The following is a 17,944-nucleotide window of genomic DNA, read 5'->3' on the forward strand; positions in this document are numbered from 1 at the left end:
CTTTCTTAATGATGTATGGGGACAAAAAGATTTTTATTGTGGTGAAGTCCATTTTATATTTTTTATTTAATGTCACTTAAAGGCTTAGAAGGTTATGCTTAACCCAGTGTCAACTAAGATTTACTCCTTTTTATCTTAAGATAAATTTTTACACCTAAGATGTTTTCTCCTAAGAGTTTTATAGTTTTGGCTTTTACATTTAGTTCTGTAATCAGTTTTAAGCTAATTCTTCTGTATGTCTTAAGAAAGTTGTCTAGCTTCATTCTTTTGCTTGTGGCACTTGCTTGATTTTAGACCAGGACATCAGGTCAGTCCGTTAAGGAGAGGTAAGTCAGCAAATAGTGGTGCAACATCTGGGTGTCAGTATGGAACAGAAAGGACTCTTCCTTCATGCTGTAATCAAAAATAAAGTCAAGGCTTTGTAGACCTAAACAAGAAAGCTAAAACTTGAGAGATATTGTTAGAAACTTGAGGAAAATAGTTTTATCACATTGGGATAGTCAGGCATTTTTAAAAGGACAAATAACTCCAATCATAATGAAAAAATTGATAAATCTGCCTTTAATAAAATTAAAAATTAATATTCCTCAAAGGCCAACTTTAAGAAAATGAAAAGGTAAGCCATAGCCTGGGAGAAAATATTTGCAATTCATGTATCTGACAGAGGACTTATATTAAATATGTTTAAATAATTCCCACAAATAGATAATAAGAAGATAAACAACCCTCCCCTAAAAATGGGCAGAAGACCAGTAGAGAAACTTCACAAATGTCCAGTGAACACATGAAAATATTATGATTTGTGAATAAGGGGTTTAAATGTGATGCTACATCACATGCATTATGGCATCTGAAATTTAAAAAACTGACAACCTGGTAAGGATGTCAGCAACCAAAATTCTGATCTATTGCTAATGTGAGTATAAGATGGTACAACCTGTTTTGAAAACTGTTTGGCAGTTTCTTATACAGTGGAACAATATCCTCTGTGACATAGCAATTCCGTTTCTAGATGTTTACCCAAGGAAAATGAAAACAAATACACATTGTAAGACTTTCAGAGGAATGTTTATAGGAGCCCATTCATAATATCCAAACACTGAAAACAACTCAAGTACCATTTCATTAACAGGAAAATCGATTACTGTATATCCATAAATGGAATACTGTTTTGCATGAAAAAAATGAACTATTTACTCACACAAACAGATGAATTTCCAATATGTAGTAGATTGAAATAAGTCAGACAAAAGATTACGGACCAGTAGGTGAAATAATCCATGGTATTTCAAATCAAAACAATGGTAGTTTATGGCTTTCAATGCAGATAAGCTGAAAGAGGTAGTTGTCCAGATTTATAAATTTGTCAAAAAATAAATCAAGTATACATTCAAAATCTGTGCATTTTACTCTATATAATTTTCACCTAAGATAAAATCCCTACAATGGTTTGGCTTATGAGGTATGGCAAAAGTCTTCCATTTGCTTTGATACATTTTTTTTCTCTACTTGTATGTTTTCTTTCCTCTCGTTTTGGGCCCTGTTTTTCCTATCTAGAATCTTGGTGTCTTACTACTATCCTTTTTCTTTTTATGGCCCTACTTGCATTACCATACTGCTGCTGTGCCCCAAACTTTTAAAGATGTTGACTGTATGCTTCTTAATTGGGAGTTAATTGAAAGGCATATCATTAAATAGTCATTGTTTGCATTTATAATTTTTCGTCTTAGGAAACATAGAGCTATTTTTCATATCTCTATATTTTGGAAATTAGTTATATTTCTTTTCATATACTTTTTTCAGATATTTTTATGCTGTATTTATGCTTATAGGTGTATGATCACCTAAATATTGTTTAGCACGTATTAAACAAAATATTGTTTAATGTCTTTAATTTTAAAAGGAAATTAATATGAAAATAAGATTTCACATTATTTATTTAAAAAACATGCATTAGATAGCTTCAATGAACCAGGTGCTAGGTTTGCCCAAGGATCATAAGCATTTATGAGGGATAGTGCCGAGCAGATGGAGAATTTAGCATGTCCAAATTAGGGCAAAGTGTGCAGTTGGGGAGGAATGAGAAAATATGAAATGGGTCTGGGTCATAAAATGCTGCTGTTNCTTACCATACTGCTGCTGTGCCCCAAACTTTTTTTTTTTATAATTTTTTTTTAAAGATTTTATTTATTTATTCGACAGAGATAGAGACAGCCAGTGAGAGAGGGAACACACGCAGGGGGAGTGGGAGAGGAAGAGGCAGGCTCCCAGCAGAGGAGCCTGATGCAGGGCTCGATCCCATAACGCCGGGATCACGCCCTGAGCCGAAGGCAGACGCTTAACCGCTGTGCCACTCAGGCGCCCCAAAACTTTTAAAGATGTTGACTGTATGCTTCTTAATTGGGAGTTAATTGAAAGGCATATCATTAAATAGTCATTGTTTGCATTTATAATTTTTCGTCTTAGGAAACATAGAGCTATTTTTCATATCTCTATATTTTGGAAATTAGTTATATTTCTTTTCATATACTTTTTTCAGATATTTTTATGCTGTATTTATGCTTATAGGTGTATGATCACCTAAATATTGTTTAGCGCATATTAAACAAAATATTGTTTAATGTCTTTAATTTTAAAAGGAAATTAATATGAAAATAAGATTTCACATTATTTATTTAAAAAACATGCATTAGATAGCTTCAATGAACCAGGTGCTAGGTTTGCCCAAGGATCATAAGCATTTATGAGGGATAGTGCCGAGCAGATGGAGAATTTAGCATGTCCAAATTAGGGCAAAGTGTGCAGTTGGGGAGGAATGAGAAAATATGAAATGGGTCTGGGTCATAAAATGCTGCTGTTATTTTCCAAAACTTGGTTTTAATTCCGGAAGCAATGGGAGAGCCAATAAAGCATACCAAGATANGGCATATTAAACAAAATATTGTTTAATGTCTTTAATTTTAAAAGGAAATTAATATGAAAATAAGATTTCTTTAAATGAAATTCACATTATTTATTTAAAAAACATGCATTAGATAGCTTCAATGAACCAGGTGCTAGGTTTGCCCAAGGATCATAAGCCTTTATGAGGGATAGTGCCGAGCAGATGGAGAATTTAGCATGTCCAAATTAGGGCAAAGTGTGCAGTTGGGGAGGAATGAGAAAATATGAAATGGGTCTGGGTCATAAAATGCTGCTGTTATTTTCCAAAACTTGGTTTTAATTCCGGAAGCAATGGGAGAGCCAATAAAGCATACCAAGATAGGGTAGGTAGGGGTTAGTTTGATCAATCAGAGATGTATTCTAGAAATAGCTCTCTGAAATATTTATTAGCTCTGAGATGCAACCTGAAAACACATGCACTCATTGGGTATGAATGAACTATGAAAGATAATAATTCTATATACTAGCTAGTCCATATTCCATTCTGATCCATGTTGAATATTTTCTTATGTCAGATCTATGTACTACTTTAAAAATTATCTGTATCTCTAATTGTTCAAAGTTCAAATTTTAAAATGTCATCATCGTTAACTTTTTCTGTAGTCCTGTTTCCATTCCTTTTGATATTGGACATATTTGTGCACACTATACATTTTTGTGATAAACTGAATTATACTGCATGAAATTGAATCCTTATCAGTTGCATGACTTTGAAAAAGTTATTATTACTCTCTGCATCTACTTCCTTCTATTATAATATCTAACTCATAGGGTCCACATGAGATCTACTGATTAACACATGTACAGTGCTTAGAACAGAACCTGGCACATACTAATTTTCACTAAGGGTTGATTGACTATCATTAATAATATGTGTATTAACCTTTATTCTGTATAGACATGCAAACCATTTTTTCAAATGAATAACTTTTTACAAATACAACTCATATAATAAACAGTACTACTAAAATGGTATTTTAATAACAGCATACTAAATAAATACCTATGTACATGTTGATACCTTTAAAAATAATTGTCATGTTTACTAATCCTTTTACATTGTGATTTAAAACATTTCTTTAATCTTTTTTTGAATAATTCAGTAGTGTAAAATGAGTATGGGGGTGCCTGGGTTTCTCAGTGGGTTAAGTGTCTGACTCTTGATTTAGCTCAGGTCTTAATCTCAGGGTCATGACTTCAAGCCCCGTGTTGGGCTCCACGTTGGGCATGGAGCCTACTTTTAAAAATGAGTAGAAATTACCATATTTTTTTCTTAAATCCCTAGTTATTTACTTTCTTATGGTGTTTTTGAAATGTATATATGTAATTAAGATATATATATGTATAAATCTGTAGAAACATGTCTTTGCCTAGCATGTTGCCTGGTGGGTGCTGGTATATTGTCTAGTGGGTGCTTAATGAAATTTACCAAATAACTCTGTTTTCTGTATGTTTTATATGTGTGTGTATGTGTGCGTATATACACACATCAGCAACAGTACATGTGGTTTTAGAGACTCGTTCACATAATTATTGTTTTTCTTTTTTAATCTTTGGTATTTTTAAAGCTCTGAGTATTGTATTCATTTAAACCAAGTTATTGAAATTTTTCCAGGGCTTTGAAGAAACAAGTTACCCTTTGAATTTGAAAACTTTTTATTCCAAGTTATTGCAGTGTGAGAAAAGCATTCTAGTTATTGTTTTTAAATCTAAAATGAAGTGATTTTTAAAGATTCTTCTAAATGAAGAAGAATAAAAACTTATTTATATAATCCTAAGTGCTTCCAAACATCTGCAGTTCAAAGTACATAATTCACATTGACACCAAAGTGTAGTTTCTGTTTTGACTGGAAGAGTCTGGTATTATTTTTTTGTCTGCAAAGGAAAGAATTGTATAGCATCCAAGGGAGAAGACATTTGATTGTATGCAATCAAAATGATCTGTGACTGAAAGCAGATTGCACAGGAGGAGAAATGGCAGCTGTTAAAAACTTATACAATATTAGAGAACTTTTTGCTAAAAACTTAAGGCATGGTAATCTTTCAGAAACTAAAAGTAAAACAACCATAACAATGTATTGTCTGCTTGGTATAATTCTTCAGAATTTACAGTAACAAGTAAGAGGAAATTACTGCTGAAAATAGATATTAAATACGGACCAAATTTAGTTTCTAAAAATTTGCCATCGGTTTTTATGTTGTGTATATTTAGTTCACTTGCATTGTAGAATTAGTTTTGTTTATACAGAAAAATTTAATCCTTTCCCTCTTATCAGTGAACTTAGAAACCATAGAATCTCTGATCCCCTGAGATATTTTTACCTTGCTACAACTGTCCAGCCTTTTTATTTATATTCCCCACTCACTTATTCCTTCTCATGTTATTTTGAAGGAAATTTACCAGACATAATATCCTTTTTATCTGTAAATTTTATTGTGTCTTTCTAAAAGATCATCTGTTGCTTAAAACATAACCATAATATCATTATCACAACAAAAATATTAACAAAGAATATTGAGAAACATCTGATTAGTTTTCAAATTCCAGTGATCTCATAAATATTGTAACTTTCTGTTTTGAATCTATATTTAATAAGAATTACACGTTACAAATGATTGAATTGACTCAACACTATTTTTAATGTATAGATTCCCTTTCTCTTTTTATCCTTTAAATTTTTAAATTCTATTTATTTTTTTTTTTAAGTAGGCTCCTCGCCCAGTGTGGAGCCCAATGCAGGGCTTGAACTCTCAATCCTGAGATTAAGACCTGTACGCCTAACTGACTGAGCCACCCTGAGGCCCCATTGGATTTTTTTTTAAATGAGTCATTTTTCTTGTAGAGTTACCTCGTTTATTCATTGCATCTCTTTAGTGTCATTTAATATGTTCCTCTCTATTCTATACATATGCCGATTTGCTCTATGGGCTTGATCAGATTTATATTAATTTTTATTAACAAGACTGCAGGTGGTTTTGTTTTTTATCTGGAAATACACGTTGGTTTGTGAAAGAACTATGTTACTAGCAGTTTCAGTGCTATATTAATGATCTCTTAGTATAGTAATGATTTCAAAATTTTGAAATTCTAACGTTCCCTTTTTTTATTAGCTTGAATACTTCTGTAGTGATTTTCTTATCTATTGTTTGATTACCTAGTGGTTAAGTTTTATCAGAAAGGGTAGATAAATTTTTGGCTTATTAGTTTTCCGAACAGTGGTATAGTTAGTTTTTTAAAAATTTTATTGTCATTACAAACTCAATAATTTAACATATAGTGTGTGTTACAATATATTTCAGTTACTATCCTTATTTGATCATATTCTCTTCTCTTTAGCTGGTGGGGGACTTTTCAAGTTGTCTCCTGAGTCCTCTCTGAGTCTCTTGGATAGTCCCTCAGTACTGATAGTTACTACAAAACTTCTGCTAAGAACATGTGTTCTTGGATCATATTGTACATTTCTTGTCCCAGAGCTGGAGTCAGCCATATATCCACAGAGTTCTCTATTTTTATTAAGAAATGGTACTTGGACCCACAGGGTAGGTCCTGGGAGTACTCATTGCTACTGGATTTCGCGTTATTTCTACCCTTTTCAATGGGCAAAACTAGGAAATACAGAAACACACATTTTTTAAGGATCAAACTGTATCCTTGTACTCACGCTTCCACTTCAAATTCTGTACTAAAGGGTTTTTTACTTAACCTATTTTACCTTTCATCTTTATCTTTTGTCTCATATGAGAATCCTAGTTCTCAAGGACTCTGTAACAGTTTATAAAGATAGCATTTACCTAAATTCCATTTGAGTATTAAAAAATTTTTAAGGGGCACCTGGGTGGCTCAGTTGGTTAAACGTCTAGCTCAGGTCATGATCTCAGGGTCCTAGGATCAAGCCACATCCAGCTCCCCGCTCCAGTGGGGAGTCTGCTTGTCTCCCTCTCCTTTCAAGCTCTCTCTCTCTCTCTCTCTAAAATAAAATAAATAAATCTTTACAAAAATAAAAATAAAACAAATTTTAAGTGTAAAAGAATGTAAGAAACCTCCTAGGTCTCAATTTATTAACTAGAACTTTTAAGGATATTAATATTTGGCAGAATATGATCAGGGAAAATATCGTGTTACTTTTAATTGTGGTACTTCAAAATGAAACTCTAAAACCATATTAGAAATTATATTACTTGATTTAGGGACATACATTTTCTGTAGCATTTGTCTTGTTTCTTTTCATTCATTAAAGTAGGGAGGAGCCCTAAACACTTGAAAGTATAGCCCTTTAGGACACTTGCTAGTTTGGTCCCTGGGCCTTATTTTCTATCCCTCTTGTTTTTCATGGCCATGAAAACTGAGCCCAAGTATGCAATGTGGATAAATACCCTCAGGTTCAAAAATAGCTTTATTGTTCTTAAGCCATACTTCTCTGTTTGGCTGTAGTATTTCGTATTTTGTGGATCATGTAGGTAGGAAAGAAATCTCTATCCTTGGGTTATTTCTGATTTGCTTAGGAACACAAAAAAATAGGTGGTCAGACAACTTATGACCATGATTTCTCACTTTCTCCAGAGAGACCCTTGATGTTTCTACCTTTTCTCCTGTATTCTTCCTTTTTCTCCTCTTTCAGCTTATAAAATCATGTTCCCCAAATAAGCCCAACTCAGATGTCATCTGCTCCATGAAACATTTTTTTATCCCATAGCCAAATTATCTACCCCACCTTTGTAACCTCATAGTCCTATTTAGTCGTTCCATTTACGTACTTAATATGTAATAATTTTGTATTAAAATTAATTGAAAATGTAGAGGATGATTCTAGTAAAGAATACTTCTACTAGATTGTGATGCTCACTGCTATGTCTTATTCATTTTTATGCCTCGTGATTTGTATCTTCAGAAAACTCATTTGTATTTTGGTTGCATTTGTATACTTGAATTGTTACAGGCTAAAAAGAGACAGCTATAGAGTTTAATGTATAAATTATGTGTCCCTTCCAAATAAAGGCCAGATGATGTCATGTCACAAAGGTTTCACTCAAATAATTTTTAAAAATGTGGTGTGTGAATGTGAAGTTGTCACACAGCACATGTTGGAATAGACATGGCAACCTGAAATGATCTGCCACCATATCACTCAATACTGTATTATATTTACAGAATTTAATTTCAACAAAACTTTATCTGCTAAGTTAAATATTTTAAAGTCTTGATTTTGTGATTATTATTTTACTTCATTTATAAATGTGTTTTGGTTTTATAATTACATATGCAGGAGGCATGTATACTTGATGTCATATTTGTTTTTGTTTTTTGTTGTGGTTTTTTTTTTTGTTTTTTTAATAAGATTTTATTTATTTATTTGATAGAGAGAGAGGGGGGACACAAACAGTGGAGTGGGAGAGGGAGAAGCAGGCTTCCCCCTGAGCAGGGAGCCTGATGCAGGCTGGATCCAAGGACTCTGGGATCATGACCCGAGCCGAAGGCAGACACTTAACGACTGAGCCACCCAGGCGCCCCTCAATGTTATATTTGTGAAACATCATTATATAAGTCAATATCACCTGTTTGGTAAAACTTTTTCTTTTAAATGGATTTATATACTTACTCAAGGAGGAGAAATACTAATATAGACTGAAGAATATTATATAGGACAGAAACAAAAGAAATCAATGTCAGATGCCAATTTGGATTATGACTGTATCTGAATTGTATCATAGTAATGATTTTTAATTCATTAGGTCAACTACCATTTGTCAGATAATCTAGAATTAATTTTGTCTAGGTCTTGAATCAGTATGTGTATTTACATATTGGTTGATACTTAAATATGCTAATTTTTTAGGTTTATTTATTTATTTTTTTAATAATCTCTACCTCCAGCCCGGGGCTCAAACTCATGACCCTAAGAGCAAGAGTTGCATGCTGTGTCCAACTGAGCCAGCCAGGCAATCCTTAAATATTCTAATTTAAAAATAGATGACTTGAGTGATTTTTAACTTTTTCCTGAAAGATGGGTTTAGTACTGTATTCCTTTAGCTAATCCCCCAAATATCTTCATATGGTCCTGATTTACAACACATCACTTTATATCCTGTACAATTATTGTATGAAATATTTGATATATTTACATGAAGATCTTGTATTCAAATGGCATAGTACTTCAATTATTTTTTCAGCATAGATGCCCGTTTATGCTTTTATTTATAATTTTTTTAATTTATATTTTCACATATTCCCAGTAGGTCAGAATGTCATTTCATATGTTTGTTATCACTTGTTTTACTTAAAATAAGGTTTAGTCAAAATAGAAATTAAAAACACTTGTTTCCTTAGTTGTTTCCAAACCTTGTAGCACTCTATAGTTAATACTTTTATCCTTACACAATTGTTTCTTTAGATGTTTCTAAAAATATGAAAAACCTCTTACTGTATATTTTATGATAATTGTTATTTTTTTAAAACTTAATAAAAATTCATCACAGAATATCATATTGTGGTTTACATAGAACCCCATTTGATTTTTAGAAGCATGCTTTTATGCAGCCAGAAGATATATTATAGAAACCATTTGATTTGTGAAGAAAACATTTTTCAATGTAGTTTAATCTTAATTTTATGAAAAAAATAAGTATTTTTCTAATTTTATGGCAATATTTAGATTAATAAAAGACGAAATTGCAATTGAATTGCCAGACTATAAACATATGTTCGTATTCATCATTACTTTTAACTTACTGTTCTTGTTGCAAAAGATACCTTGTCTTTTAGAGGATGCAGTGGTATTATTTACATTAATTCATGTGGCTTGTTTGAAAAAAAAAATGCTATAACTCCTTTACTTAATGGGATTCTTCCCCTGTGGCAGTGCAAACGGCTAGAGCAGGAGCTTCATCATCTGAAAGAGCAGAACCAGACTTCAGCAAACAACATGAGACATCTGACTGCTGAAAACAATCAAGAACGTGCTCTGAAGGTAAATCTCCGTTCCTTCTTACAGGCAAATTAAGGTTGTAAGCCCTTGGTGCCAGCTTTCTGTGCTGCATATATCAGTTGTGTACATTTCAGCAGAAGTGAGCTGTGGTGTTTGCCAACAACCCCTTCTTTAAACACAGATACAGCACCCTTCTGTTATGGTATTATTTTACTTCGTGTATGTGTACATGAAAACAACATATTTTCTGAATTTTGAGTGGTGGTATATTAATACTTTGGGTACGTGTTCATTCCGTTCCTGATTTTATGATATACTGTTATCTTTTGTAGTTAGTAAAAAGTGGCCACACTAAAAGGAAAAAAAATAAACCATGAGCCTTTTCTTCACATCAATATTTATTACACTAATCTTGTGATACTATTAACCCACAGAACTGACAGTCCCTGAAGGGTATGTGAATATGCTTGGGGAATTGAAATAGTTCTCAAAATGTTACTTATTACAAAAAAAGAAAGAAAATTTAGTCTACTAGAACTTGAAACAAGTGAAGTGTATGCTTCATGACAAGAGGTTATGTTTCATTGTAATAGAGATCCAGTAATCACGAAAAAGGACGTCATTTTGATTCTACTAATTACATATTTTTTCTTACAGTACTTACGACTTTCCATTCTCCTCCTTTGTCTTTGTCCCAATTTGTAGCATATCACCTGTGACCTAGTTGTGGTTCCTGCCCTCAAGGTGCTTACTTTCTCATTTACTGGTTAAAAATAAAAACAAAACATATCCACAGGAAACAGAAAAGATTCATCATTGTTGTGTTTGTGCAGTAAGAAAAAAAATGTACTATCAAGAAAATTGTTTTGTACTTTGTTGTCTTAAATTCGTTTTTGCTGCAAATTATAGGAGAATTTTAGGGCATTAGCAGTGTAACTCACTAAACCAGAATTATCTACCAAAATTCAGAAAAATGGTGACATCTTGAAGTAGACAATATTTTTTGTCTATCCAAAAAGTGTGAAGTTCGGTTGAAATCTGATTTTTCTACAAATGTGTTTAGCTTCACTTTGAAATTCTCAGTGAGTAGTTAGGAGCTTATAATAACTTTGTTGTCATTTTTAATGCACTTTCTCTTCTTTTCTCTCAAATTTATAGACTAGAATGATAAATTGGAAAGAAAAGAAATGTAGATTCTTGATCACTTTTTAATTACCCCAAGGAATTTACCATGATATGATTAAAATTTAGTGTAATAATTTTTTCAAATGTATATTTGCAAATTAAAAGCAACTTTGTTTTAAAGGCAGCTTCCATACTATCTGCCAATTTATTATCAGCATCAGGGGACAGATTTCATGTATTGTATGTGACATGGCTATTTCCATATAAAACAGACCTAGAATTAAAATTCTAGTTCGTTAAGTACATAATAATACCACAGTCCTTATTCTGGCTTTGTGTGTGTGTGTGTATTTGTTTTAAATTGAATTAAATGGCACCTGCTATTTATGGAGAGGAAGAAACGCACATTTCTAAGAGGTTATTAAAATTAGAAGGTTAGATGTAGACCAAAAAAACCAGGAAGTTCAAAACCACACAGAGCAAAATCCCTATAAAATAGAAATCTCTACAAACTATAGACTATGTAAAACAATAAATAAACAAAGCTACATTTTTACTCCTGACGAATATACTGTGTTAAAATCTTTTCTAGTTTCTCACCTTTTCCGCACAAGTGTCAGCTGTTGCCTTTTAATCTTTCCTAACTTCATCCATTCACTAACCAACTTAATTTTTTGTAGAGTAAGGATGGGAGGAAGAATTTTTAAAAACTCATCAATTTAATCTTTTTAAAGCTCCTGCATTCATTTTAGCTCTTTTAAAAATGTCTATCTTGTATAACACTGGCTTTGAATCATTTTTTAGTTATTTTATGCTATACTTCCTCATGAGAAATCTTAAATTTATTATATATTTATATCTACTTTATTCTGAATCATTTTTTAAAAATTATTCTTACCTTCCAGAGATGATGTTCTTTATTTGGTGCTTTGGTTATTACATGCTGTATCTTCATTTGCCATATAAGTTATGAATAATAAGTTTATTACCAAGCTATCTGATGAATCAACTTTTCATCTTCTTTCTCAGCAGTATGCCTGTCTTTTACAGACCACTTACAAGTATCATTTTTTTTTTTGTTAACTCGTTCAATATTTAGTATCTAAATAAGCTTTAGGAAGAAATTTTAAGAAGAGTCACTATTTCTAGGAACTTTGAATCAGTCAATAATATTTCTAGCATTTTATCATAAGTAGTACTATTATTGATATCAGTAAAAGGTAAATTTGACTAGGATAAGAGCTGAAAGTTTTATGCTTTTTTTAATTGTATAATGCTGAAATTCATAAAGGAAACAGTACTGGGGATATGTTTGGGAAATATCCAAATTAATGATCATACATTATATAGAACTTTCCAATTAATTATGGCAAATACATGATTATCATACAAGGAAATACTTTTTTATATCATAATGCTGTTCAAACCATAAATCTTTGTTTATTCTAATAACCTGGAAATTATTTCTAAATTATTTTTTATGGTAGAGCATAAAATTGGATTTTTGGTGATCATATAAGCATTGTTTTTGAAGTAGCATGGAATTATACTAGCTAAATTTGCTAGCATGGCATTTTTTCCCTACTTTTATAACGTTTGCAGTTTTCCCTAATAACAAGTAAAACACAATGGTACATATAGGATGAAGGGCTAAATTTATACTGATACTAGTCTGTACCTTGAGAGTAACTTTAAAAAAACAAAAGAGCTTATTTTCTAATTTAAAATAAATTTTACCTTTTTATGTTAAGAAATTGGTTTCTTGCAGAACAGTTTTGGACATTTAATGTTTTAGACATCAGACAATAAGAAATTTCACATATACTGCCTTTTTTCCCCTCTTCTGTTTTATTTATCTTCTTTATCATACATCTTTAACTTCCTACAGTTGGACTTCTCCACTGTAATTCCATTGAAAACCATTCATTCTTAGATTATAAGTGACTTCTGATGATTAAACTTGTGAAACTTATTCTCTATCCTACTCAGTGTCCTAGTCAATGTAACTAGAACACATTTCCCCTTTGTTGGCCCTGCCCTTTTAAAAACTTCCCTAGAGTTCTGTATTGCTACATCCTCATCATTTTTTTCTTTGATTGCTGTTCTTTAGCTGGTGCCTCCTTTTTTCTACCTAGTTATGTGATTAGTCCCTTATTGTTCTTTAAAAAAAAAACAAACTTAATTTTTTTAGAGCAGTTGTAGATTCACAGCAGAATTGAGCAGAGTGCAGAGTTCCCACATACCTCCTGCCTTCACACTTGCACATGCCCACAGCACCCAACACCAGAGTGGTACATTTGTTATAGTTCACGAATCTGTATCAGTATAACCCACAGTCCAGAGTTTACATTAAGGGTCACTCTTAGTCTGTACATTCTTCTGTGCATTCTAACAAATGTACATGACACATACTTACCATTGTGGCTCATACAGAAGTTTCAATCTAAAAATCCTCTGTGCTCTGCCTGTTTATTTTTCTCTCCTAATACCTGCCAGCCATTAATCTTTTTACTGTCTCCATAGTTTTGCCTTTTCCACAGTGTCATACGGTTGAAATCATATAGTATGTATTCATTTAAACTTTCACCATACCTTTTGATGGCTTTGTAGCTCATTTGTTTTAGTGTTTAATATTCCATTTTCTGGGTGTACACGGTTTGTCTACTCGCCTACTGAAGGATATCTTGGTTGCTTCCAGATTTTGGCAGTTATGAACATCCTTTTGCAGAATTTTTTGGACATACATTCTTCAAATCATTTGGATAAATACCAAGGACTGCAATTGCTGGATTGTATGATAAGACTATATTTAGTTTTGTAAGAAACTACCAAACTGTCTTCCAAAGTATCTGTACCATTTTTCATTTCTTCCAGTAATGATTGAGTTTTTCTTGTTTCACTTTCTTGCCAGTATTTGGAGTTTCTTTTATTGTAGGCTTGTTTGTTCTAATTTCATGCGTTCCTGTAATATCACCTATTATTTATGTCCTAATGACTACCGCTTCTGCCCTTCCACTTAGATATCTTAATGTTTCCTCAACCTCAACAAGTTTGAAAACAAATCCCTAATTTGACTCCCTAAGCCTTTTCTCCCTGGAAAGAAGTCAGGACCTGAGACTAACACTATTGACTGTATAACTCAACATTTATTCCCAATCATATTCTCTTTTGTTTGTCTTTACTATAGAAGCAGGAGAAGTTAAAACACTTTCTTAGTCTTTCTTTTTGCCAGTGTGACATAAGAGGAATTCTGCAGCAGGGGAGAGAGAAGTTGGAGTGTCTCTGGAAAGGTTTTTGTTTCCCTCACATAGGACAGATGTAGCAGGCACCATTCCTTTTTTTCTTATTACCTTGAACACTTCCTCCCTTCCTGGAAGTACAGCAACCACTTTATAGCCATGAAGAAAACACCGAATGAAGCTGGCCATTAACATCAGTTGAGCCCCTTAGCCAGTGAGCTGCTTTGAGAACATTAAGCACCCATACCCTGATTTCTTTTTCTGGTGATAGATATACCCTTAATTGCTTTTAATAGTTTTCCATTATTTACTTCCAAATTGATCAATTAATATCTATTAATCAGTGATACTACCATGCTCCGTAGACATGTAGGCTAATACAGTTGACATAATTTTCATATTCTTTTTAGGCTCTCATCCACCACAAAGCAATGGAACATCCAGTATGGTCAATTCTGTAACAGTTATTTCTCTCCTGTTTTCCCTCCTATTTTATTATCTTACCTGTACTTACAGGTCCATGCTCTAGACAATAATAGTATAGACACACCTCATTTTATTGTGCTACACTTTATTGCACTTCACAGATAATACATTATCTGCAAATTGAAGGTTTGTGGCAACCCTATGCCAAACAAGTCTATTGGAGCCATTTTTTTTTCGACAGCATTTGCTCACTTTGTGTCTCTGAGTCACATTTTGTTAAGTCTTGTGCAATATTTCAAACTTTTTCATTAGTGTTGTATTTGTTATGGTGATCTGTGATCAATGATTACAACTCACTGAAAGCTCAGATGATGGTTAGCATTTTTTAACAATATCTTTTAATTAAGGTATGTACATTTTGTCTTTTTATGCTATTGCACACTTACTAGACTATGGTAGAGTGTAAACATAACTTTTATATGCACTGGAAAATAAAAAAAATTCATTTGACTTGCTCTGTTGCAAGATTCGCTTTATTGCAGGGGTCTAGAACAAAACCCATAATATTTCTGAAGTATGCCTGTACCCTCCTAACTTTTCTGACCTCAGTTTCTCACCTCTCTAACCAGTTGTCACTTTCATTTGCTGTCATTCTAAAACACAAGTGACACTTTGCTACTCAAAAACTTTCACTGTCTTGCATTGTCAACAGTATGAGAAAATAGAGATATCCTGAATGACCCTTCTGATAAAAAAAAATGAAAAAGGATGGCTAAAATTTATAATTTAAGTATATTTTACAACAACATTACGGAGAAGGCAGGAAGATAAGGAATTTACAAAGGCCTAAAACAAAGTAGAAATGGGGGCAGAATGTTGGGGAGGGGAACAGGAGAAGTAAGTGATTGCCTGAAGTTGTCTTTCACTCTGAGAGCATTTGTCAAACCTCCGTGAATTTTCCATTTTAATGGTTTCAAGGGCAGGACAAACAAGAGATAGAGCCTGGAGCCTGTTTAAGCCGGAGAATGTAATGAGATATCCTCTCTTGAAGCTGGTATTGTAATGGCCACACCATTAGTGTTTAGTGTCAAGCCCTTCCTACAAAATAAGGTAACAAAGGAATTTGACTTTCTTGACTATGGAGGGGGTGAAATCACTGAGAATTCATCTTCCTTGGCCAACTTTCGGGCAGGCAGGTTTAGAACCACACAAGTTGCCTGAATTCTTGCTATTTGTGTAGTTGTATAAGCTGAGGATTTAATTGAAGTAGTCCTACCCTGGAGGGGCCCATAGACCACAAACCAAGACAAATTACCTTCCAGTTAGCCTCTAATTTTTATTATAGCTAAAATTTCAAAGACCCAGAGCTATCAAAAAATACATAAGAGAAAAAAGCACTTCTAATGAAAGTTAGTGAAAACATAAGGCAACAGAATCATACACATACTTCAACAACAAATAGTTCGGGTATTCTATTAGTCACAGAATATAACATAAGTGTTTAAGTAATATCTTTAAAAAGAGATGCTTGAAAATTAGAGCAAGGAAAATGACCAAAAATGATTGAGTGAATTTGAGAAAACTAATGAGATTGAATTTACAGAATTAATAAAATAATTAAAATTAAACAGCAGATAGGTTTAACAGCAGATTACATAGACTGTAAGAAACTAATAATGAACAGAAAGATAGATCTGAACCAAGTATAGAAATGGAAGCCAGAAAGATGAAGAAATGAAAAATATAAAATAGATGTTAAAGGACACAAAAGATAGAGTGAAAAGATCTAAAATCATTTAGAATTCTAGAGTAGATAATATAGGGAACAGGGAAGAAGCAAGATACAGAGAAATCATGACTGAGCATCTTCCAGAGTGGTCAAATGACAAAAGCCTTAGATCTAGGGATACCAAATGAATTTCAAGTATGACAAATTAGGAGAAACTGCAGAACACTGAAGTTAAAGCCCTTAAAAACAACCATTAGAAAAGACATATTTAACAAAGGAATAGCATTTAGACTCACTGACTTCTCAATAGTAATAATGGAATAATTTCTTAAATACCCTGAAAGCAACAATGGGGATAATTCCTTAAATATGCAGAGAGAAAGGAACTGTCAAGAGCAAGAGTGAAATAATGGTCAGATAAATAAAAAAACTTCATTTGCTTTCTGTTATGTATAGAGTATAATCCAAACCTCCTAATTTAAGACTTCAGAATTTAAGACTCCACACTACAATTTTAGCCTGTTTTTTTTTTAAATTTTCCTTCTTCGTTCTTTCTTTTACTTTCCTTTTTACCTTAGTTTTTTGTTTTTTGTTTTTTTTTTTTTTACTATTTCTCTCTTTGTAGTGTTGAGATACCCTAACCATCCCCCACTACTTCCTATATGTGTCATGTTCTTTAATTTCCTCTGGTCTTTACTTTTGTTGTGACTTTTATTTAATTCTGTCTCTAGTATTAGTTGATTGCTTACGTGTCATCTCTAAATCAAAAACTCCTTGAGCATAGGGATCATAGCCTTTTCAGGTTGCTGTTCTCTTGGAATTTAGCACATTGTTGAACTCATTATATAATCACTTAAGTTTTTTAAATCAAATTATTTTAACCAACCTAGTTGAAGTCAACATATTTATTAAGTATTTACTAAGTTAAAGACAAGGAGGATATGGAATTATTCCAGAATAATGTCTTCATAGTCACTAACTGGGCTCAATTAAAACTCTCTAGAAAGATTTCTGTCTTGTGCTGAAGTTTCTTCACTCATGAATTGAACAATGCAATGTCAGGAATTCTAGTTTTTCACTATTGTCTTAAAAATATCAATAGAAGAGATTTTTGTTTATGCATTTTTTTCCTTTGCTATTTAGAGTTCACTGCAGGATAAGCTCTTTTAAAAAGAGACTGAGTAAATAGCAAGCACTATTAATTACATTTGGTAGTAAATAATATAATTTCTTATGATGAAATCATACATTGAGATGAGTTATTAGTCATTTGTCTATACTGGCCATGTTAATGGACTATCTTTGATATGCCCAGATGATATAACCTTTCCACTGTCTGTGTGGTATGGCTTTAGATTATTTTCTAGTGAATAACTGCAGTAATAGATTTTGAATTTAAAATCCTGAATTTTCCCATTTATTAGCTATTTAGCATTGGGAAAGTCTAAGCTTTGGCTCCTACATTTGTAAGATAATGTCAGCAAATATATTGTACAATTGAGAAAATGTATGGACAATCTATAAAGTAGGACACATTATTCCATATGGTGTGGTAGTAG

General features: G+C 32.6%; 1 protein-coding gene across 1 annotated transcript in view; it reads left to right on the top strand.

The window, feature by feature from the left end:
* Positions 1 to 17,944, top strand: part of MIPOL1 (mirror-image polydactyly 1) — a 310,557-nt gene that overhangs the window by 128,759 nt on the left and 163,854 nt on the right. The window contains exon 9 of the mRNA XM_034648675.1: positions 9,801 to 9,908. Within this exon, the coding sequence (XP_034504566.1) occupies positions 9,801 to 9,908 (108 nt within the window). The remainder of the gene's footprint in view (positions 1 to 9,800; positions 9,909 to 17,944) is intronic.

This window comes from Ailuropoda melanoleuca, chromosome 20 (genome assembly GCF_002007445.2).
Source record: "Ailuropoda melanoleuca isolate Jingjing chromosome 20, ASM200744v2, whole genome shotgun sequence".
NCBI lineage: Eukaryota > Metazoa > Chordata > Mammalia > Carnivora > Ursidae > Ailuropoda > Ailuropoda melanoleuca.